Source organism: Lonchura striata, chromosome 3 (genome assembly GCF_046129695.1).
Source record: "Lonchura striata isolate bLonStr1 chromosome 3, bLonStr1.mat, whole genome shotgun sequence".
In the NCBI taxonomy this organism is placed as follows: Eukaryota; Metazoa; Chordata; class Aves; order Passeriformes; family Estrildidae; genus Lonchura; species Lonchura striata.
The window spans coordinates 31,634,784-31,657,847 of NC_134605.1; the positions used below are offsets into that span (position 1 = coordinate 31,634,784).

General features: G+C 35.4%; 1 protein-coding gene across 1 annotated transcript in view; it reads right to left on the reverse strand.

Annotated features, from left to right (window-relative positions):
- Window positions 1-897: 897 nt before the first annotated feature.
- ADSS2 (adenylosuccinate synthase 2) overlaps window positions 898-23,064 on the reverse strand; it is a 36,742-nt gene continuing 14,575 nt past the window's right edge. Inside the window, exons 2-13 of the mRNA XM_021550399.3 lie at window positions 22,796-22,898; window positions 20,601-20,669; window positions 19,801-19,851; window positions 17,493-17,559; window positions 14,363-14,470; window positions 14,003-14,084; window positions 12,126-12,252; window positions 9,601-9,755; window positions 9,045-9,169; window positions 8,011-8,108; window positions 3,201-3,350; window positions 898-2,330 (exon numbers count right to left, since the gene is read on the reverse strand). Of these exons, the coding sequence (XP_021406074.1) occupies window positions 2,278-2,330; window positions 3,201-3,350; window positions 8,011-8,108; window positions 9,045-9,169; window positions 9,601-9,755; window positions 12,126-12,252; window positions 14,003-14,084; window positions 14,363-14,470; window positions 17,493-17,559; window positions 19,801-19,851; window positions 20,601-20,669; window positions 22,796-22,898 (1,188 nt within the window). The 3' untranslated portion in view covers window positions 898-2,277. The remainder of the gene's footprint in view (window positions 2,331-3,200; window positions 3,351-8,010; window positions 8,109-9,044; window positions 9,170-9,600; window positions 9,756-12,125; window positions 12,253-14,002; window positions 14,085-14,362; window positions 14,471-17,492; window positions 17,560-19,800; window positions 19,852-20,600; window positions 20,670-22,795; window positions 22,899-23,064) is intronic.

A 23,064-nucleotide genomic window follows, 5' to 3' on the forward strand; every position in this document is an offset into this window, starting at 1 on the left:
TATTGCTGTATTGCTTAGAAATACTGCAGCATCTGGGAATATGAATTCCTCCACTGAAAAACAATGATAGTTTGTACAGTGGGGTTACAACAGTGGAAAAACTGAAACCTTGAACTTGAAGGTCTCTGCTTGGCAGAAGTGAAACACACCTCCATCGATGTGTTTTATTACTCACAGACTGTAGAAGGAAACATGCCCTCATTTATTTATTTATTCACTTTTTGAACCAGCTACGCCCACAGTATTTGTATGGTAGTTTCACTGACAGCACAAATCGCCTCCTACAGCTATAAGGGAACAAGAACAAATAGTAATTATTACCTATTGTTCATATTGCAACATCAATTCCCTCTACTGCCTAGAAAAAAGTAACGTTTGTCTTTCTAAAAAACCACTGGAATTTACGTTTCACACAGTTCTAGCCCTCCTTCTCTCCATCTAGGAACCAGGAAAATATATTAAATTCAAGATGTCCTTTAGCTAGGGAGGGATGGTATGGTTCTCTCCTGGACTACAAGGCTGACAGCAAAACTAGAGTTTCATCTTCCCCAGGGAAAAAAAAAACAAAAAATGTTGCTTGCTTTTTAATGCTGATACAAAGGTTTCTCACTGTACTTGCCAATTTTCCAGAATTCTGTGGTATCCACCTCTTTCCTCACATTACACAAGTAAAATACAGACCCCAGTAACTGCTTTATCACATGCAAGCAATTCAATAGAAAATGCTCCTTAAAAATTAGTACTTTTATCCTTTAACCCTCCTGTCTCTCCTCTTATGATAAGCAATTTTATTTTGTGTCAATTTAAAATATAAAAATTGTGCTAACTACCTTAGCAGCAGCATAGTCCACCAAATTATTCCATTTCAGGTAACATGGTTATTCAAGACAAACAAAAAGGTCTCATATCTTTTATTTTGTATTAGAATTTTCTTATATTCATTCATATATTCTTATATGCAGTCAAAATCTACTAAACTAAACCTAAAACTGTTGCCCCACCCTGCAACAAACTTGGGTTTAGGAAACAAAGTAAGTTTTATTTGAAGTGAAAAAGAAGCACATGAACACCATAGCACAGTGTGTAAAAGAGAGTAATTATCAGTAATCTGGAAAGGGAAAATATTACTGTGTTGTTGCAAAAAGAAATCAGATTATTTGGAATAGATAATAATGGTTATAAATTTAAATAGTTCTGGAACATTTCCACATTTCCCAACAATAATCCAAAATATATCAGATGTCTTGAGGTGAACACTTGTTATTTACCCCACACCCAAAGCAAATACATGGAATACATTAAATGTTATTTCTATAGCATCTTCAACTTATAAATACAGAAGTGTCTGTACTTTGGCAACCCTCCAGAGAAGGATGTTCAATGGACTCTGAAGAAAGGAATTTAAAAGGGCATCAAAATGTTACACTTCTCACAAAATATAAATATAACCCTTTTAATTAGGAGAACAGTTTAAGATACGTGGCTTGGAAGCGGAGAAGCACAGAGTTTAAAATGCCATGAAAAGAAAGAGTAACATCATAAAACATTTAACTCAAAATCAGAACATTTCTTTAATAATTGCAAATGAACTTTTTACAATATCAGTTTTCTAACTTTCTGGGCACACTTCCTGGTAAACACTTGAGTATCCTCTGTGAGTTACAAAGAGTAAGTTTCCTGCGTTATACAGTTAAAAAAACCTGGACATTCATAACAACTTGGCATCACATCTTCTTTTTAAAAAGAGATCACACAATAATTTAGACAGCATTTATAGGATTATAAAATCAGACTCCCCCTCTTTAATCACTCACAAGACCAGTCATTAAGAATACAACAGCTTTAGGAATACAAATAATGACGATGTAAAACTATTTGTGCAAAACTGCATTATTTTTACTGTCTAAAATTTCAGGGAAGTAACACCGCCAAAAGCAGAGAGCGGATAACAAAGACAAACAGTCATGAAAGCAATGCTACCTTAGATTTTCAAACAGGAATTACATTATGAAGTAAATATTAGGTAAAGAAAAATAATCTGATGGCACCTTGAACAACAATGACAAGTGTCCTGGTAATTGCAGTTGAACAGGAATTGATACAGGTTCATGTTAAGAGTCTCTTTCAGGAGTAGCAATTCATCTGGGGGTATCAACTCTAGCATTTCTTCCCATGCAAAAATCTATCTTTCCAACATCTTTGCTTTGCGGGATACTAATGCATCAAAGAATGAGCAGTCTTTTGAGGAGTGTGCTTTCTTCCATGCATCTGAAATCTTTAAAACAGCTGGATCATTGATTCCCTGGATTTCCCTACTCCAATCCATTTAACTGCAGGAGAGAAAAAGCAAACTTCTGTTGTAAGTAATACAAAGCAAGAGTGGATTGTATCTTAAGATACAAACTCATCTTCTTAAGCATCACATTTTGAAGAAAAATACAGCATATACTATTTACACATTAAGAAATGATAACTTTGTCTGTTGTTCTGAAAGAATACCCTGACAACTTCAAAAAGCAAGTATTCTTGAAACTGCCATAATAAATAATTCACTTTTACAGATTATAAGATAAATAGTTATAAATGATCAGAAAAGTAAAAATTTGCATCATCTCCTAACTCCCAGCTTTGGATGGAATCACACCTTAATTAGGATAACCTTTATTAGGCAGCATCCAAAAATATATCAGTTCAGGAACATATATATATATATATATATATATATATATATATATATACACTCTCATATATAATTCAATTCTTAATATATATTCCCATACATACTCATATATATTTATACATATATATACATATACACTCTCAATATATACTCTCATATAATTCATCATACTAATTAATAACTCATAGTCCCACTGACTTTATGATTATAGCAAAACCAAACCCTGATTATAACCAGTCTAAAAGATACTTGAGCAAGTTATGGAAAAAAAAATCTTAACTGGGGAAGAACTATAGTATAAGCCAGAGAAGGAATGTATATTAAAACTTCTGAAAATTTTGATTTCAACAACTAAATAAAAAGTAGTAATACCATAATCACTAGTGGCACCAGGTACATCAAATAAGCACCGTTAAAAACTAGTTTTCAGTATTTTGAGTGTTCATTAATACAAAATATCAAACAGGTTTCATGGAGCAGGAATAACCCAGACAACAAGAAGAAAATGTGGTTTACTCACCAGGAACACCCAATTCCATTTCAATAAAACGAACATAATTTTGTGCATTTACAGGCAGCTCATCAAACGTCCTGGCATTTGATATGTCTGTAACCCACCCTGGGAGTGTCTCATACTGAACCTCGACTTTGTTTAAGACTTCGTGGTTGGCTGAGAAGCAAACAGAAACAAAAATGTTATGTCCATGATATTGTATATTCTGTACTATGAAACACCAATGGTAAGGCTTTTATTCTTTCCTTACACAAAGGGGTTTGCTCATAAGGTAATACAAGCACTGCAGCTGCTAAGATGTTGGGAGTTTTGTCAATATAAGCATAAGGGGAAAAAAATTCAGTAACTATCAGGACTCAGACTTTAGGAATTCCAGTGCTCAGTCACATGCATATATTTTGCTGAAACCACAATCTTTTTGGTTCAGAAAACAACTTTTCAGGAAAATAATTCCCCAAAATGCTTTTTTTTTTTTTTTGAACAAATACTGAGAACCAGAGCCCTCTTCATAAGGAAATTGTGAAAGCAAAATTAAGAACCAGCTTGTAAGTATCAAGCAGCTAGAACATATTTTAAAATGACATAGGAGTGTATCTTTTACTAAACATAGTTGCAAGATGTAGTTAAGACTTAACAGACCTCTGATGCCCACAGACCCTTAGCCCCAAAAACCTGTAATGAATTTATCAACCAGTGTGGAGTCCCACAGGAAGTATGAACACTAGCTGTTCCCGCTACTTCTCAGAAGAGAAGAAATATTTTGTCCTTCATTTAGTAACTTGCTACGATGTTGCCCTTTAACTATTAATCCTGTGATGATTTCTAGTATTGAAAAACATGCTAGGCATACTGTTCTGGTACTTAATCACTCCAGTAATTATCTGAACATTAAGTCTTGGAATGACACAGGACAACAAAACAAAGGGCTTTAGTCTGAAAATGATCAAAACATATTGATTTAAAAATGGGAAGAGCCAGGCATTCCTTCTTGCCTTCAAGAAGGAGAGGGCATAGTTATTAATAATTTATGTAGTCTCTGTGTCTCAGTTCAAGTCACTCCAGCCAGGACAGCTAGTCAGCCTGGGAAAGGGTTTGAGATGCAAGAGGCACAGTAGAGGTGCAAATACAAAACCACATGCTAATCCCCTCCAGTATGCGTATAGCCAACAAACTCAAGCTCAGCACATTGAACTATTTGTTCTGATGCAGGCAACAGTTCAATATATACAGCAGCAGTGCTGTAAGGACAGCCTAAATGAGTGGGCATTTTGAGAAAGGCTGAAAGAAGACTGCTCTGCTGTCCTTAAAGTTTGTAACAGCAAAGAAATGTGCAAAGTTTTGGACCAAGGTGTTCCCAGGTTAAGGGAATCCTGAACTCATGGCAATGAGAACACACAAGCACAATAAGGATGTTTGGTTGCAGAAGCCAAGGATAAGCACTTTATTGTCGGAAGTAACAACTGAAGTGTTGTCTGCTGTGCAGGTGATCTGTACAACAGAACAGACACGCTCCAAGTGCACAAAACAAACTGATCTCCCAGCAGTGCAGATGGTTGCTAGCCTCCCTCTTTCTGAAGAGTAAAAGAGAATGAACACCTCATCTTGGATGTCCACAGGCTTTTTAATTTGAAGCCTCTCTGATGAGGTTAGAGGGAGACAGCTAAAAGCATTTGGTATTGAATGGTCTAATATTGACTACAATCTTCCATTAGCCTGTATTAGTTCACTTCCTTACTTCCCTCTACGGGAGAAGAAAAAGAAGTGATGTATTGTTTGACGTTTCAAGGGATTCTTTAATTTTGTCCAAGAAGGTGTGATAAAGATGATGTATGGTAAAAACAAGCCACAAATTGAGCTCAGTGTAGTATCAGATCTAGTCACCATCTGTATCTCTCTCAGCTTTTCACTGAGGTGATTTATCTTCTAGGGTTTCCAGAATATTCCTTAACTGCTTAACTCTATTACAGACAGAGCAGACAATGACATAACTTTAAGAGTGATGTAATGCTAGCTCCAACTCAGAAAAAATATCTCAGATTTGGGACCTTGGAACCTTTGTAAGAGAAGGATCCTCCAGCAATTTCCAGAAACTGAACATGAAAACAGTCACATAGGTCACACCAAATGTGCATCCAGAATAGTGTGCCAGCTCTTCAACCTATAGCAAATGCCCAGGGAAAAAGTGCAAGGAAAAAAAAACATCAAGCATGAAAGTAAAGCTTGTCGAAAGTAATCTCCCAATTTCCTAAGCATTTGTGTTTTCAAAGTCTCCTGAGCTAGAGGTTATGTCTCTCTGTACTGAAATCAACTGATGTCTGAACTTGGACAGGAAGCATTAGAGAACTAGACAATAGCTTTCACATTCTTTTTAAACTGATTGGCTCAAAGCTAGCAGGAAGTTATGTCTTCCATAAACTCCTGTCACTGGCCAGCAAAAGACTACAGCCTCAATAACATCAACTGAAGCCAGCCACAAATTTACAAGACATTCTAGGATCCTGCTTAAGAGGCAATTATAAAATGCACACAGAAATCTAAGCTAAAACAACCCCAAGTGACACTTGTGTGATTCTCCAATCAAGGTGGAAAAAGGAACAATATATGAAACATAGCACGCTTTTCCTGAGATGGTGGGTACTGTGTGTGCTTCTAATTTAGAGAGTAATTTCACAAGAAGGGTTAATCATGAACATCTCCAAGAGAGTGGGAGGGTAGGAAGGGGAAAGAGAAAGTCTGCCAGTGAGAGCTTCCCAGACTAGTTATCTTCTAAATTAAATTTAAATGTCAGCGGCACATCTGAAAAAAAAAAAAAAATAAAATAGAAGCACACAGCATGCAGAAATGTAGACATCAGAAACAGTCTAATGGTCTACAGAACACAGAGTGGGAATAAAGTTACCTTTTGTTTTTTATGCCGGGGCAGGGTTAACCTGCAGCACGTGTGCTGAAAATGCTGCCAAATATTGAGGAGTATAGCAAAGAGAGGTGTGGAACACAGAGGCACTGTGAGAGACAGCATCTTCCAGCTTACCAGAAGTTCAGCTCAAACTCCTTCCTGACACTTTAAGGAAGACAGCACATCAACAGCTTCTTCTAAAGTTCTACCAAAATTCTTAATTGTTCATACAGTAAAGAAAAATACAGGCAAGTGAGCCACATTGTGCTGCTATGACCAAAGGTCAGTTGTTACCTAGGAGTATACAGGGAACAAGGTCTGCTCCCTCAAGAATTGTAGCTAACAAGATTCTGGCGCTGAGACATACAATGAATAAAAAAAAAAAAAAAAAAAAAAAAAAAAAAAAAAAAAAAAAAAAAACCACCACAAATTACTGACATCTTAGTGCTGTACAACAGGGCCACCTGCTTATGTCATCTTTAAGAATGGACTGCAAGAAAAGGTTTTCCTGGCTTGAGCACAAGGTCATACAATGGACTATAGGAAAAGCATTTACTGAGTAGTTCTCAATTCATAACCTCTCCATTATGTTCAAAGGCCATTTCAAGTAAACACAAATGTCCCTAATGTTTTCATACGAGTATCAATCAGCTAATATTTGAGTCTTAAAAAGGGAAAAGCATTCCCTGATTTAATGCAAGACAGTACTAATTTTCCTGAATCAAAGTCATTCAGCAGGTATTCAGACAGGAACTGGCACTTTTGTTTGAAGATCCTGGACAACGAATCAGGCAGAAAACTCCCACAAAAACATGGAAAAATAAAAGATTTTTAAAAAATTCCTTATGAATTAGTCTTAATAGACATGTACTATTTTCAAGGACTAGGGGCAGATAATCACTTATTCCTTTACACATAATTAATCTTTGTACTACATAAATCCTGCTGTGAATTGTATCCAATTACTATAGTTCATCTCCTCACCCACAAGAAGTTCTCAAATGATGATTTCACATGAAAAATTGTAACCTGTGAGCAGCCTCTAATCCTCATGTTAAAATTAGAATGAAAATGGGCATCTATATGTACATTATGAAAATCAAAAAGCTCAATCTTTAGTACTGTTTTATGTTCTTCCTTTTTTTCTGCAGTATGTCTAACTATTGCAAACTGAAAAAGATGCATTATCTGTAAAAACACTGGCTTGTGATACTTGAATATTTTAACATGCAGGTACAATCTTCAAGTAAAAATTAACACTGGCCTCCTCAAGAACTACAGTTTCTATCACGCTAAGTTGACGTACCTTGGTCACATATTAGAAAATAGTCTTGCTTTCACCTGAACTAGTTGTTCATTTCTTGCCCCACCCCTTGTCCCTCTTTTACACAGTGTAGCTTTTGTAGGTTTTTGGCTGCTCCATAATTCATTAAAGGGAAGTCAACTGTTAGAAATGCAACAGAAGGAAAGAAAAACTTGGCTTTTCAACAGGACCAGTTCTCTTACGGGGTTCACTGCATGCTTAAATGAAGACCTGGCCTGCTAAAAATGGGCATCAATACAGTAGTGGGAACAAGATAATAAGAGTTTAGAGTATGAAACAAGCTTCCAATTTAGCTTGAAGGTGATGCAGGCTGTATAAGATAAAAATGACAAGTAGTACTAACAGTTATGTTTTACAAGCTTTATACAGATCTTTGAATCTTGCTAGTAGACAAAATTCAGTATTTGGTACAGGTATCTTTAGGGTGCAGGTACAGGTATAGTAAAATATATGTCCAGTGCATCTGGAAGACATTAATCGCTTGATGCTGAAGTGAAATATTATTCTTGTAAGTTTTACAAGCAGAAGTCAAATGCATTTAAAAGTACCACATTACATTTCACTAAAATTTAAAATTTTTAAATAAGCAGTCTTACCAGGAAAATGAGGTATGATTTCACCATCTAGTTTGTATGCAACACCAATTTTGATTTCTGGAAATACATCCAAGATATCCAATTTGGTAAGTGCCAATCTATAAAGAAACATTACTCTGGTTAAACAAGTTCAATTCTTGAATCTTATCACATTGTTAAAAAAAAGCCCCAAAACAACAAAGAATCAAACAAAATTGATTCCTGCAACTAATTTTATTTTTTTAGAAAAATATCTCATATGGCACTAATCTGTCAGCTTGTCTGACTTAAAAAGAACACCCCAAACCAAAAAAACAAACAACCACTGAAACAAGGCAACAGCAACAAAAAAGGGTTAAACACAGTTTTTGTTGCATCCTTTGATCCAGTACTACATGAAAATGCACCAAAAAATCAAAGAACATGTATTCTCCAATTGAATGAATTTGTCCATGGCTTTAAGTGGTATAATTTTACATGGAAAGGGTGTTGCCAAGATCCCTAACCATTTAAGGTATAGTCATTTAATTGCATGATGCCTGTTGGTGTATGTTCCTGTCCTGCAGTGAAGGCAGAAAAATAATCAACATTGGCTCTACAAATACCTGGCTGCATCTTATTTAAAACAAAACACACAAAGAACAAGAAAAACAGAAATATTTAAATAAAATATGTATTTTCACTATTTGATCTGCTAGAAATTTTATATCCGTTTGTTTTGATTAACATCCCAAAGACATACATATTTTTAACACTTACAAGTACTAATTGAGATACTGATGGGTTCCCATCTATTTTATTTTGAAGACAAACTAACAACAGAAATCTCCATTAAGAAAGGAGAGAAAAATCTACATGTAAGAAAATATTAAATTTAAAAAATATTTAATGAAAGGAAAAATGAGGAATAGCTGATTTACCAAAATATCAAAACAATCAACAGATCAATATTAATAGTGCAAATGTTACTAACTGGTATATGTAGAAATTACAGTAATCTACAGCATTTCATTTTTTTCTGTCAAGTTGCCAGCAAAGCTCAGCAAACAACTCACGCAGTAAATCCATTAATCATATAGACATATCGGAGTGAGACAAGGTCCAGCCAGCCACATCTTCTCTTCCTACCAGTGGTAACACCAAGCTCTTTGCCTCTCTGTTGCAGCAATTCTCCAATTTCCTAACAAAGAGTAAGACACATCAGCATGGGTTTCTTTGATTTGCAACACATGATGCAGGTGTTTACTTAAAATTTTACAATATATCGTAAGTTACCTTTAAAGTCCTTCCCCCAGTTTTTCACAATGCTGTCCATTAGGATGAAGACAGCAATACGGAATGTTCTTTCTAATTCAAGAGAATGATCTTTAGGGAAACTTTGCAAAATTTGTTCCTGTTCTAACCTTCTATTCCAGAAAAATGTTTAAGAAAATTACAATCATGTTTGGCAGTCCAGTAAGCTCAGTCTAGAATCAGAAGATTGAAATATCTAAACACATTGTCACTTACGTACTTGCACTTAACCATTGTTAACACTGACTTAATAAAATTCAGGTAAGACACACCAAGTTATTTCACCCAGCAGGTCACACCTGAGGCTGTAATACTCACGTTATCCTGTTCTGTAGGAAAGGCACCAATTCCAACTCTGGTTGTGTAAGCTTTCACAACCCCATACACTTCCCCAACGTTCTGTGGTGGCATGCCCAGACCTGTGCACACACCTCCAACTGTGCAGTTTGATGAAGTCACAAAAGGATATGTGCCTATTATAAATCAAAACATTTGATTTAGCAAATTATTAAACCACTGGGTTTAAACAGTTTTATTTTGTAGGAAAAATAAAATAGCACATTATAAGGATAAGAAATTGCAATGAAATGCAGAATTCTGGAAAGAACAACTTTGTTTGCATAATCAAATGAAAAAAGATAATGAAAAAATGAAGACTCCTGGAATACAGACTAGTAATACAAGTCTGTCTCTAGTTAAATATTCAGCTGTCATTTAAAATGCAGCCTGGGCTGCAACGAAAAGAGTTAAACATCTCAAAATCCTTAGGTTTATACCTTTTTTTCATTAAGTAGTGGCAAATGAAACTGAGCATGCCAGTCCTCAGCTGAATTGTGAACAAATACTTCAGCCTCACTATAACTGCACATAAGCAAGATACTTGTACCTGTTGTGTCAGATTGTTTTGTATGTCTTTTTATATGACTCGGAGATAGGTAAGATAGGAACAACCAAGACAAAAGGAACTAAAAGCAATACAGTTCTTTCAGCAATATAGACATCTTGACAAAGTCAAAAATCCTTCAGAGACTGATGAGTGAGGTTTCACAGGTTAGCTTCAGGTATCTCAAATCACCCCAGAGAAAGACCCAGGCTTACAGGTGATACAGCAGTTTGCAAGCATTTAGTTTTTAATCTTAGAACACAGTGGTAAAACTTTTCTTAGTAATGACAGGTGAATATAGCTAGTGGATGTCAAAAACAGATTCAATGAACAACTCTAACGCACTTTCACCTCCCAGTCTGATATATTTACATTGCTTTGTCATTACTCTGTGCTTAAAAACACGGAAGACCATACCTGCCCCCCCACTCCCAGACAAATGCACATGTGAGCTTCATTATAGGCTCCACAAAAGTGGGATGGACTGCAAGCCTGGGGATTTAACTATCCTCACAGCCAATAGACACACATTCACAAAACTTGCTTCAATATTGAGACTTCTGTGCAACAAAGCACAGACAACAGCCTCATTCAGAATGCTTAATAACCAAACTGGCAACACCAAACCTTTGGACTAGGGCTTGTCTACTGTTGCCACAAGTGTCCCATCCACTGATGGTATCTACCTATGGAGAGCAAGTTTTCTTGTGTGTTTCGGCTCCGTTTGCCTCACAGAAGAGGCAGGAAAAAAGTCGAACTAATCTGAACAACTGTGTATGTATTATAGATATACCTGATGTGTTTCAGACTGCCTGAACCTTCTATTTACATGGAATCCAAAACACTCACCATTTACAAGAAACAACCCCCCTTGATAGACCTTTTTTGCAAATATCTCCGTTTTGCATCAAAGATTTCCCTATGACAAGCATATCTGAAAACTTCCATCCTCTTTATTTTTTTGTCTTGTTAAAAAATGACGTGTCTTCTAATATTCAGATTATCATGAGAAAGTTTGGTGCTTATACTTACAGTGACTGATCTAAGACATATCTTACTCTTAAAAGAAGAGGTTTTCAGACCGAATATGATTGAAAATGCCCAATACCAGAACTCATATTGGTTGAAAGCTGAGTGCATGCCAGTTTCATAAATGTTTGACAGCAGTCCTTACAGGCTGCAATTTCAGGTGTTAGCATCTTCCTAATAACAAATATGATCCCATTACAAGGCAAATGAGACTGAAGAAAAATGTGACAAAATGCAGGAGACAATCACATAGGCTGCTTATGCTTACACAGAGGCAGCAGATTATCTGTCATTACAATGTAGTAACTAAACATAATCATCCCATTAAAAAGAAGCTACTTCTGCTACCTAGAATCTTCTAATTTCTTAGCAAACTTAGAGTGTTTTAAGAAAACCTACATTATTTTGAATATCAAATAGATTGAGATAATCTTTTCAGTCTTGCCTCATTAGCAATCCAGATTACCAGCACCTTTCCTAACAATGTAAAACAAGGAAAACTGTTAGAGACTTTTTAAAAAACGTAAGCTGATTTTTCAAAAGTCAAGAAGTATTTTGCATATATGCTTTGCCTCTCAAATATCTCCACTTTTATTCTCAAGTGATTTCCACAGATGTAAAAAATTGTGAGTGATTTCATTTAAAATTTAGAGATGCTGAAGGAGTACCTACACTCTAAGAGAAGCCACTTGATCTTTACTGTCATTCAAATTATTACTCTTGGGAGAGTCTACAGTTTTTTGAAATCATTAAATTAACACACACACTCACCCACCTCTTTATTATTTGCTAGTCATATAGAGTGCTGTTATTCCAAAACAAAAACCACTCCTACCATGAAAACAGCTTATCATAGGAGAGTTTATACTTAATGTTCCTTTTTCACAATGCAAGTGCATATCAACATGTGTCTCAAAAAGACCATACCTACCAAAATCTATGTCCAGCAGTGCTGCATTTGCACCTTCAACTAAGATCTTCTTTGGTGGTCCATGTAAAGCCTCATACATGAAATAAACACCATCCCTTACCATTGGTTTTACTTTTTCCATGTAGCCCTGAATAACACAAAAGACTATTGTATAGTATAATTTCATTATGATAAAGGCAGCCAGAGCAGAATTGCTATTGTTTGCTCATAATAATGCTCATATTCCTTTTGAAGAGGAAAGAAATGTTAAATATGTCATAATGTGAATAAAGGGAGGAAGAATGTGAAACTCAGATTTACACGACAGATAAGTATACTCTTCCTATGAGGAAAGAAAAAAGGGGCAAGGATGAGGAGGAAAGAAAAATCCAAACTTCTTTAGAATTATTCAAGCATGAGTGTTATCGCTGTATTGTATTTGGTCTTTCATTTCCAAGTGTTCAAAATGTCTCCCCCAAAATCAGCATGTAGGGAGTTCCACTTATGGCCATCTCCTGCAGGGAGTTCCACTTCTGGCCACCTGAAGCTAACAAATGCACACAATTGTAGCTATAATTTTCAAGTAAAAGTGAAGTTATTTATTGGAATTCAGCATCAAATGCCTGAATGTCACTGAGTAGCTGGATGCAAGAAGCCAATCAAGTTCAGATTATCACTGATACACAGCCTTTCTCCATGAGAACATATGGAAGTTCTCATTTTAATAATTTACTCCACATAAAATGTAACACTTTGTCTTTCAGAATGGAATCAAGTAGCATAAGACAAGTAGCATAAGCAGTAGCATAAGACAAGTAATTTTCCTCAAGCTACACGTATATGTTATGTTTCAACCTTAAGGAGTTTCAGATATTCTGTAATCCTGAATTGCATTAAGTAAACTATAAACCATTATGAGGCAATCAACTGTAACTGGTTTCTAGACCTACAAATTAATAAAAATACAACAACACAAGTATTAAAAGTAATACAACATTTGCAACAGGCCTTATTTAAAGTAAAACAAATAGAAGTGCTAAGAACTCCCAGATATTCTATACTAAAGCTGTAAAAATTAAAGGTGGAGGAAGGATTATTTCTTTGGTCTGATTTTCTTAAATAATTATCATGTTATTGTGTGTGCCCTCCCTGTTCCCCACACCTCAGTGGTTTTAAAGAATGTCACATTTGGTTAACACTTTAAGGGTTAAAAAAAATCTCACACAGATAAGTTTCTATAAAAAGCATGAATAAAAACACTTGATAGAACAGTAAGACACTTCACAAAATTTTCAGATAAGATGCTGTGCAAATAAAACCTAATACCAATGAGAAAACTCTCAACTGTCCCAATCTCAGGGAAAATATCAAATCACAATTCATAATTAACCATAAGACTAGCTTGCTGGCAATCAGGCTTCATTCGTTCCTGCTGTCAATTTCCAATTTTGCTGCTATCAATTTCCATTTTTCCATGTTGCCCAACAGTATTTTTTTTTAAGGCTTATTACTTAGAAAACCTGTTTGCTTCGGTTCTTAACTGAGACAAGGATTTAACATTCTGCTTTACAATGAAACTTATTTCCCCCAACTACAATCCTGGTTTTTCTCCTAGACTGTATGTTTGAGAAGTAGAAGTCAAGAAGATATCACTCCATACAAGCCTTTTTCTTAAAATTCACAGTATTTCTCTTGAAAGTAAGTTTTGAAATGTTGCACAAAACAGGACCAAGAGTGTCCTTAAGGACAGCAGCAGATCTTGCAACACTGATACATATGGTTTCCCATGATACAGTCTAACTCCTCACACAAGCACAAGCATCAGTCACACCAAGGCATTTGCATGTAAGTAACTGCACACTGTGATTATATCATCAAAGAGACAGAAGCAGGCTTACCTTCAGCTTTTCCAATTCCCCTTCAATATCTATTTTTAAGGTAGGATATATTGCTTTGTACTGATTGGCTAACACTTTGAACCTGAAAGGCAAAAATGCTGGACTGAGGTTTCTGCTTGTTTTCCTCCCACCAACCCTCAATTTTTACTGGTTAAATATCTGCAGTTACTTGGTAACTTAGCCATTTCAAACCATGAAATATTATAATAATCATGACTGAATAATTTAATAAAATTATACATAATTTTTATTTTAAAATAACTTTTAATTAAGAAAATTAACAGGAACCAAATGTAATTGCTTACACAGGGTACTATCCAGAAACTGAAAACTATACTTACAACTGTGTACAGTAATTACCTCTCAGAAAAGTCATCAAAATCAGAAACAAGATCACACATTCTGAGTCCACTTCGAGCTGCCTTTGACGAATATACTGGACCAATTCCTTTTTTGGTAGTTCCCAGACTTTGAAAAGATAATAATAAAGAGTTATTGATATAAAGATGTTTTTTCTTTAAAGCTATTTCATCCTTAGCATAAAATGAAATGCTGTTAATTGGGAGCATTTAACCTTGTTTCAAGCATTTATAACAAAAGATATTTTTACGACGCAACCTAGTGTCAGAATATCTCTGTTGATACAAGTGAATATGTTAATCTTCTACATACTTCTGTTTTAAAGCAATGATTTTTTGCACTTTAATGAATGCTTACATATTTATTTGTACACAATTCTAAACTTTTACACTTAAGGAACCAAATGTCAAGAAAACATCCTTCAGTATTATGAACCAAAACTAAATAAACATCTTCCTAAAACACTGTCCTGAAGACCTAAAGAAAGTCCTCCATAAAGCAACAGCACAAAGAGTATAGATTTTATATTTGTGTATAAGAAATATTTCATTTCATTCTAAATACCTCAGTTGGAGCCAGGAAAACAGAAAACACTGCCAAACATCCAAAACTGACAGATTCTCAAAATCCTCTATGTTAAGAGTTCAGGTATGGATTTTCCACTGTAGCTGATTCTGAAAAACTGAATTCTTTTTCTTACCCTTACCTCCCACTCTGCCTGAAAAGCCTTTTTGAGCTTAAGTCCCAATGATATAAAACTTGCTTGCACTGACTTTACTGTGAGAGAAGTACAGCTACGTCAGAGAATGTTTTCTGCCACAGTGATGCTAAGCAGTTATCAAAATGGAGCCAAACTGTACTCATCACAGGCAGATTATCAAGTATCTTCTCCATCATGCTCAATACATTAAGTAACTTTTTAAGGAGAAGTGAACAGGTCTGCAGTATTTTCAGAAGTGTGCTACATGTTGCTAAGTTTAATTGTACACTTAGTTTTAACTGGTTTGGGTCCCCCACCCCGCTTCAATCAAACACAGACTCTTCTTCAGTTATAAATTCTGCATATGCAGAGTGTCCCATAGTTCTTCAAACTGCCTTGAAGGTACTATACCATAACTCAATTCAAGAAGGTCTCCGGGTAAAGTAGGAGGCACAGGTCATATCCAAACTTATGTTATCGAGTATGGCTTGATATGTGAATGAACAGAAATACAGTTCATAGTGAGTATATAACTCCTAGCAGTTTGAATTAGATTCAAAAATACTTTGGGAAAAAAAAATCTGAATTCTTCCTATTAGACTCAATACCAAGTAATCTCAGGGAATGATGTCTACCTCCAGACCAAAAAAAAGAAGACATTATAATGAACTTTGCAACACACTGTATCCTTTAACCACACCAGGACATTGTGGCTTAAAAAACTGACTCTAGCCTCCAGCCCAATTCATACTCTCAACAGACAGAAGGGTTGGTTTCCATTTATTCCATAAAGGAAGGGTTGGTTTCCAATTATTTTGTATCATTAAGACATAAAATTAATTAAAAAAAAAGTCAGAAGACCATGCTTACAGAAGCTAAAACAACTGTAAAAGCAGAACCTAGTGTATTAGATTAGCTTTTCTATAACCTTTCTGCAAGGGAAGCTATATGATGAGAATTACTGGTGATGGTTTTTGAGCTACATTTGACCAGACAAAAGCATTCAGTTAAAAGAAAAAATAAACTTAACCATTCAGAATGGTAGTTCTGATGGAAATAGTTCAAAGTCTTAGGCAAAAAAGAATTTTAGCATCAACTATGTCATGTAGTCAAATCTACAGTAAGACATGTTAGCAGACTATTTCAATTCCTTGCCCCCAGTAAACAAGAGACCATCTTTTGATAATCCATGATAGCCTGTTCTTAGTCACCCTGTGTACTACTCTCCTCAATACAGCTCTTCAGCCTTAAAATTTAGGAGGAAATAGGATAATTTTAACAAACTTGAAAACCATATGTTGTAGAATATCAAGAACTCCACAGAAAAAAGAAATACAGCATTTTTAAGAGTGATTTTATGGTTTTTTGTTTGTTTTGAGAGTAACTTTTTCCCTGAGTTTTTTTTAAAGCAAATTAATTGGGCATTCCCTAATAATCATTAACACTAACCAATCGAGTGGTACATTCTCTCAAGTAACTGATTTGACTGACAGTGTTTTTAACTGCAATATTGTCATATAGCAATTTTAGCTTGCACTCCATAAATATTCAAGAATAGCTGATACACACTGGTAATAGCTGAGAAGGGCTCATTAAAATAAGAATATTCTTCCATATCTATCTATATGTACTTTTTGCTTTTTAAATCCTAAACCAGCAGGTAACAAGGGAGCTGGTACAGTGCAGACAAGTGCAAAAATGACTCCTTGTAAAAATCACTGACAAAGCATCACTCAATGGCAACCTGTGTGAAGTATGGTGCACCCAAATCAGGCACTCTCTTAAAGCTTATTATCATGGATGAAACATTTTTCAGATATGTATGTCTAAATTACTTTTCATCCATATAATCTCTCTTTTTGGAAGTTCTTCTAAGTTTACTGTTATCTGAGAAGTCTACAGCACTATACTGCTTCCCAGCTGTATATAGGTCACTTAATTCTGCCAGCTTCTTCCCCCTCCCCAAGAAAGTAGCTCACAAGTTAAAAACATAGCAAGATAGCTTCTAAAAATTTTGAAAGCACTTCAGGAAGTCAGTAGCATTCTGTAGAAGACAATGTAAGCATCTACATGCACCTCTGATTTTCAGTTATTTGGAGATGCCAAAGGGGTCCTTCAATATTCATAAAAAGAAATATATTCTAACAGAAACAAACACCTCCAGTAAACAACTAAAACACTAAGAAGCAGAAACTAGCAAATAACCAACTAGAAATCTTTTCATAAGGCAAAACATAAAGACAGAGCCCTTTAATTAAGCATATAATCTTTGACTGGAAGATAAAGTGTAGGAAATAATCCCTCATAGTCCACATTCAAGAGTCACATGGATAATTTTTTTAACCTGCTGACAAAGCAAAAGAGAAATTCAGTGTATTAAGTCCTGTTTGTACTAAGTCATCCCATGTTTGACAAAATAAAACTACCTACTTCTTTCCTGCTTGTTCTTGCCTCTGTTGTTCTTGGATGCCATCAGCAGCTTGGTGGAAATCAAACACTACGAAAATAAAATAAGTAGAAAATTTGTGTGAAACAAATTTTTACATCAGCAATGATTTCTTCAGACTAACTCTAGGCCTGTTAACCAATGTGGAAAATAAATATACACACTGAAGAAAGGCAAATAAAATTACAGGTGGTTTTTTCTTCTCTTTTACATTTTTTCACAGGGGAGACAGGTTTATCAGAGACTTTTAAAAAAGTGTTTATTTTGTAGAATATTTGCAGAGTGAGTACACACATCCCACAGAATAACTAAGCCATTTCGGCTTTGTAGTGGCCCCAAATAATATTTGGATAAATGAAGAAAAAACGCTGTTTAAAAAAATCCTGGAAATAGGATATAGCAAAAAAAGGTCATACTGCTAAAATTTAGGAGACACTTGAAAGTTAACATTCTCACCCATTCTACAGATTTCTTAAACAATTTTATTTTTATGTTTTAGGCCACATCAATTAAAACTATTTGAAAATACAAAAGCTCCTACCAATGCCTGTTATATGTAAACAGAAGTGAATTTCATAAGCCCTGATGTTTTTACACATAACACTGTTATTAATGATAAAGATTATGCGAAGTATCCCTTGTACTAATACTTTGTCTACCATAAAACCAAAACAGAACAACAAAACTCAAAAGACACACACACATCCATGTGTTCCCCCCCCGCCATCCCCAAAATCTTACACCACTCATGTCAAGTACAAAGATTAGTGAGTTGGTGCACAGCTTATAGCCTAACAGAATTAATTTAATTGGTTTTCTTAAGTACTATTTCCCAAAAGTTAAAAACTATCTAAACATTGCACAGGAAAGACTCATTTAGTAAGTTTGCTAATCTCTCCAGAACAAGAGTGGTTTTCCTGTTTGCCTTACCAAATTGGCTTTGTGTTTATTTCCATGTATTCATGTATTTTAAAGAATTACATTATGGACAGTAGTGTGAACCTACCTTCGGCTGATCTTTTGCTACAGACAAATCATTCACAGATCAATACCCATTTTAGAGAAGACTTTTTTATCATGATAACAGACTTTAAAATTGTCATCAAAACTTTCTAAATAGAGGCACTATGAAAACTCATTTCTGTGAAAAGGTTGAATGATTATGAGTAACAGTCAGCAACTGGTCCTTTTTACTCAGAATCTGTTCAATTATGAAAAGTTCACAGCATTGCCACTGCAATATAATCACCACAGAACAGGTTTTCCAGTAACTAAAAATTACCAAATAATTCACCTACAGTGATTCTACTATCAGAAAAGATACTGATAACTTAGAAACAATTACTCAACTATTTCAAACTCATTAGTTACTCCAAAGAAGAAAACATATTTACTCTGAAATAACTGTCAGGAAGTTCACTCACTAAGCTATTCCAGATTTGTGTAAAAAACAAAACAAAGCAAAACCCAAGAAAGCAAAACCAAAAGCAAAACTGATTTTCCCCCATGTTACAGGCTTTTACCTTATAAAGTCCTAAACAGCTTACATCTTCAGAAAATGACTCCCACAGGCAGCAGTAATGTTATAGTATCTAAAGATGAATCTTTCTAATCTAAAGGATGAATTTATGTTATAAAGATGTAGTAGGGGTGGTACAGGAAGAGTTTCTAAAGCTCTGTGGTGGTGGATTTGACTCAATGCTATTTTACTTCAGGCTTTGAACTGCAATGCTGTCTCAACCATAGGCTGGATTCGGTGCTCCACTTATGAGCTCCTTGCAAGGAGGGCAGCCATTCTCTTCATCCCTACGGAGTCCTTCCCATAGAATCTCCTTTAGGAAGCACATGGCAATTTCCTTGTTAAGGAGAGCATTAGTTTCAAATCACACCCAGACACCTGATTTCCCAGCAGAATTGTTACTGTGAGCAGCACCACTTTTACACCAAAAGGGGAATGCATCCTTAGTCAAGTCACTTCTGAATGCTTTCTGACTGTTCTGTGCTTCTAATCTGACTTAGAAAGTGAACCTGCTTTCCTGCCTAGGAGATGTTTATGGAATAGGATTTTTAAAAAAATCACTAGAACATAAATCTGGGAGGGTTCTGAGTGAAAATTTTTTTCTAGGACCTTCAATAAATCAAAGCAACCCAGGGAGACCTAATCCAAAGAAAAGTACCTATATAAAGAGACAGCTAAAAATTATCACACTTTTCCTGACAAAGTCCATAAAAAGCAAAAATTAACAAAAAAAAACCCACACCAAAAAAAAAAACAACCAAACAGGAACTTACCAATATGAGCCCTGTCAGAAATTATTAGTCTCTTTTCCCAGCCTTCCAGTCCTTTAAAGGCAAAAATAAAATAGTTTAAATTATGTTTTGTATAGCATTTTTGTCTTCTGATGCATAAAGTATAAATACTTTTCATGCTTATTCTTCAGTCAATCTATTTTAAGACTGAGCAATCACATTACAAAGAAAAAAAAAGTAATTTCAGCAATTAAATCTTGGCATCAACCTATACATATGAGAAAATCAGACTTATTCTGAAGAAGAATTCAAGCTACTAGCTCCTCAATTTTAGCAAACTATTAGTAGCTCTTTTGGATCTGAATAATCTAGACCATTGATTTTCCCCACTTCTAGCAGCCTGCTGCCAAGCATGGCTATAGACATAACATGGAAGTATCCAAAAACTGAGTTCTGAATCAAGAAGTGATTACCATAGCAACTGTTTACATTAACATGGTCATCAAAGTGTACACCAATATTCTAAGAGGTAAAATGACTTTGAACAGGTTAACACACTTTAAAAAAGCCATTTCACTTCTTAAATTCACTTTTTTAAGCTAATAAAAATATCTGCAGACAATTCAGATTCAGATTATATTCTGAAACTGTACAGAGATTCCTTTTATCTGCTTTTCCACAAGGGCTCTGGCACTTACAGCAAGACTCCTGTCAGAAAGCAACAGCCAAAAGGAGCTGTGGAAAAATACATCATATGTAACCTCTACAGAGGCATCCTCCATCTAAATCATTTGAGGAATGTGCCACGAACTATTTTAAAAGTAGTATCTTCAAATTCTCACCTTTTCCTTTCTTTAAGTTTTTTTCAGCTTCTTCAAAGAGTCCTGGCAAATGAATTACAACACCATTTCCTGAAGAAAATCATTATACAAAATTTAATTAATTATGTTGAGCCTGGGAAGAATATTTCAAACAGTTCCAAGACACTTCATATATTGAAGAGTATTTTGTGTTTGAAGAGTGTGCAGAGTATTTTGTTTAAGCTCTTTAACTTACTGCAATTTTGATTCTTAGGAATTTGTCTAAGCCAGATTTGCTCCTAAAGTATGCATTTCTACCTATATGCATTTGCATCTTCCTAAATAAAGGAAACAAACTTTCAATTTAGACCAGTACAAACAGTAACAGAATCATAGAATGGTCTGAAATCCTACTTCCTCTTCCTCATATCTAAAATTAACTTCCCTCTTTGTACTTCATTTAATAAGCCTACTGTTTTCTAAAAGCTTGGCACATTTCTATCACAATTATAAACACTAGCATCCTTGCAGGCACTATTTTGCTGTAAACAGACACAGAATATTCTGTACATAGAGGTGGGACTGTTAAGAGTCTAGCAAAAACAACACAGAAAAAGCCCTATCAAAATTAAGCTCACCTTCCCTACAACTGCTACATTGCTCAGTAAAAGACTACTAGTTCATACAATTAACCAGCATCACTGAGTGCCTAGGAAGGAGCATTCTCACAGCAAAACTGAACCATCTGAAGGCCATACCCTTATCCTTTTTATTTTTTTTAACATATATGTTCTTTCAGGAGAATACCAAGCCTTTTTTTTTTTCTTTCCTGAAAGAGATTTTATACATAAGACATACCTAAAAGAATCTAGAAAAAACTTCAGAACAGGCAAGACCAAAAGGCAGAAGATACAGGCAAGAGGGTTTGTAAAAAGTTCTCTCCCAACTACTGTATTATTAAAGTGTGGGGGCCTTCTTATTCAACCAAGTCTACCAAAGAACAAAAGGCAAATGGGCATAATTTTTTACTTTTTTCAAGCAATAACCTTGAGACACATAGTACAGTAACATCAAAAGAGAACAGAAGTAGTATCATCTGCCTCAGCCCATGAGATCACCAAATCCCATGAAGTACAGATTTACTGATGAAGGAGTATACAGTCACTACCAGCTGGACTGTTTATGAATCAAGTAACTTGTGACAGAGGTGCTTCAGCTACTCTTTAGCAAACTGTCAATGACCACTTGCTCTTGGCATATATACCAAACTGAAAGGCAAGACTGCAGGCTCAAAGCAATGACATGCAGGAAGAAGTGACAGGAAGGACATGGCAACAGAATCCTGACTTGTAGAAGTACACTGTGTAAGGGACAGGAGCTCTGGGCATCAAAGGAGCAATATGGAAATATTGCTAAGTCATAGCCTTTAGTAACCCAAAGACCCAACCTGTTTGGTGAAACAGCACTGAAGCACAAACATAGTTATAATGGTGTGCACATGTTTTATGTTTACCTTCATTTTTAGAAGGAGATTCTATGGGCTACACCACATTATTAAGTAGGTTGGTCATCTAAGCAATCCAAAGAAGAAAAACCCCAACCATGTAGGATTGGAAACAGGATTCCAAGAAGGGAGAGAGGTAAGGGGGTAAGTAATTTTTTAGTGACAACAGACTAGATAGACTAAATCTCTTTTCACAAAGCAAACAGATCATAGATCCTCATATCATCTATTACTGTCACTGCCCTAAACCTTCCCATGTACTTTCCTGAGAGTACTTTTTGGTAAGAACTATGGAGTGTGAGTCTTTTGGAGTTAAGCATTCATTTCACAATCCAATGGAAAAGGGAAGGAAGATCTATGATTCAAAAAGCACTGGTAAGTACTTAACAGGGCTAAAGATGAAACAAATGAGGGGTATTGTGAGAATAAAACATATAAACGGTAGAGAAAATAAAAGAGAATGGGAGAATGAAGATACACTGGGCAGCTACCTTTTTACATTGCTAGAATAGATAAGAACAAAGATGAACTATCCAAGACAAAAGACATTTCTGTAATCTAAACTTCACAAATAAGCAAAACAGTATTAGGAAGACAGTAAACAATCCAGGCCTATGAAAAATTGAAGAAAAAGAATCCTGATCCTCTAGGTCCTCAGATACATTTTGTTATTTTAATGTGTCACAGGTCTGTAACTACAGTACTGTCTGTTTTTTAGAGATGTCCCCCTTACCAATGAATGCAGTGACTTTTGGATTAATGATCCCACTTGGCAGAAGATGAAAGTCATACTCCACAGCATCCACAACGACTGTATGCCCTGCATTATTGCCTCCCTTAGTGGGGGAGGGGAGGGAGGAAAAAAAAAAAAAAGTGTTAACAGTTTTTGATGCTGAAGACAAATGAACACACAGTATAGAAATCAAGTAAATTGGTTACACAGTTTTCACTTCTGTTACTGACAAAAGAGCAATCAAAGATTTCCCAGGAAATCAGCCAAAC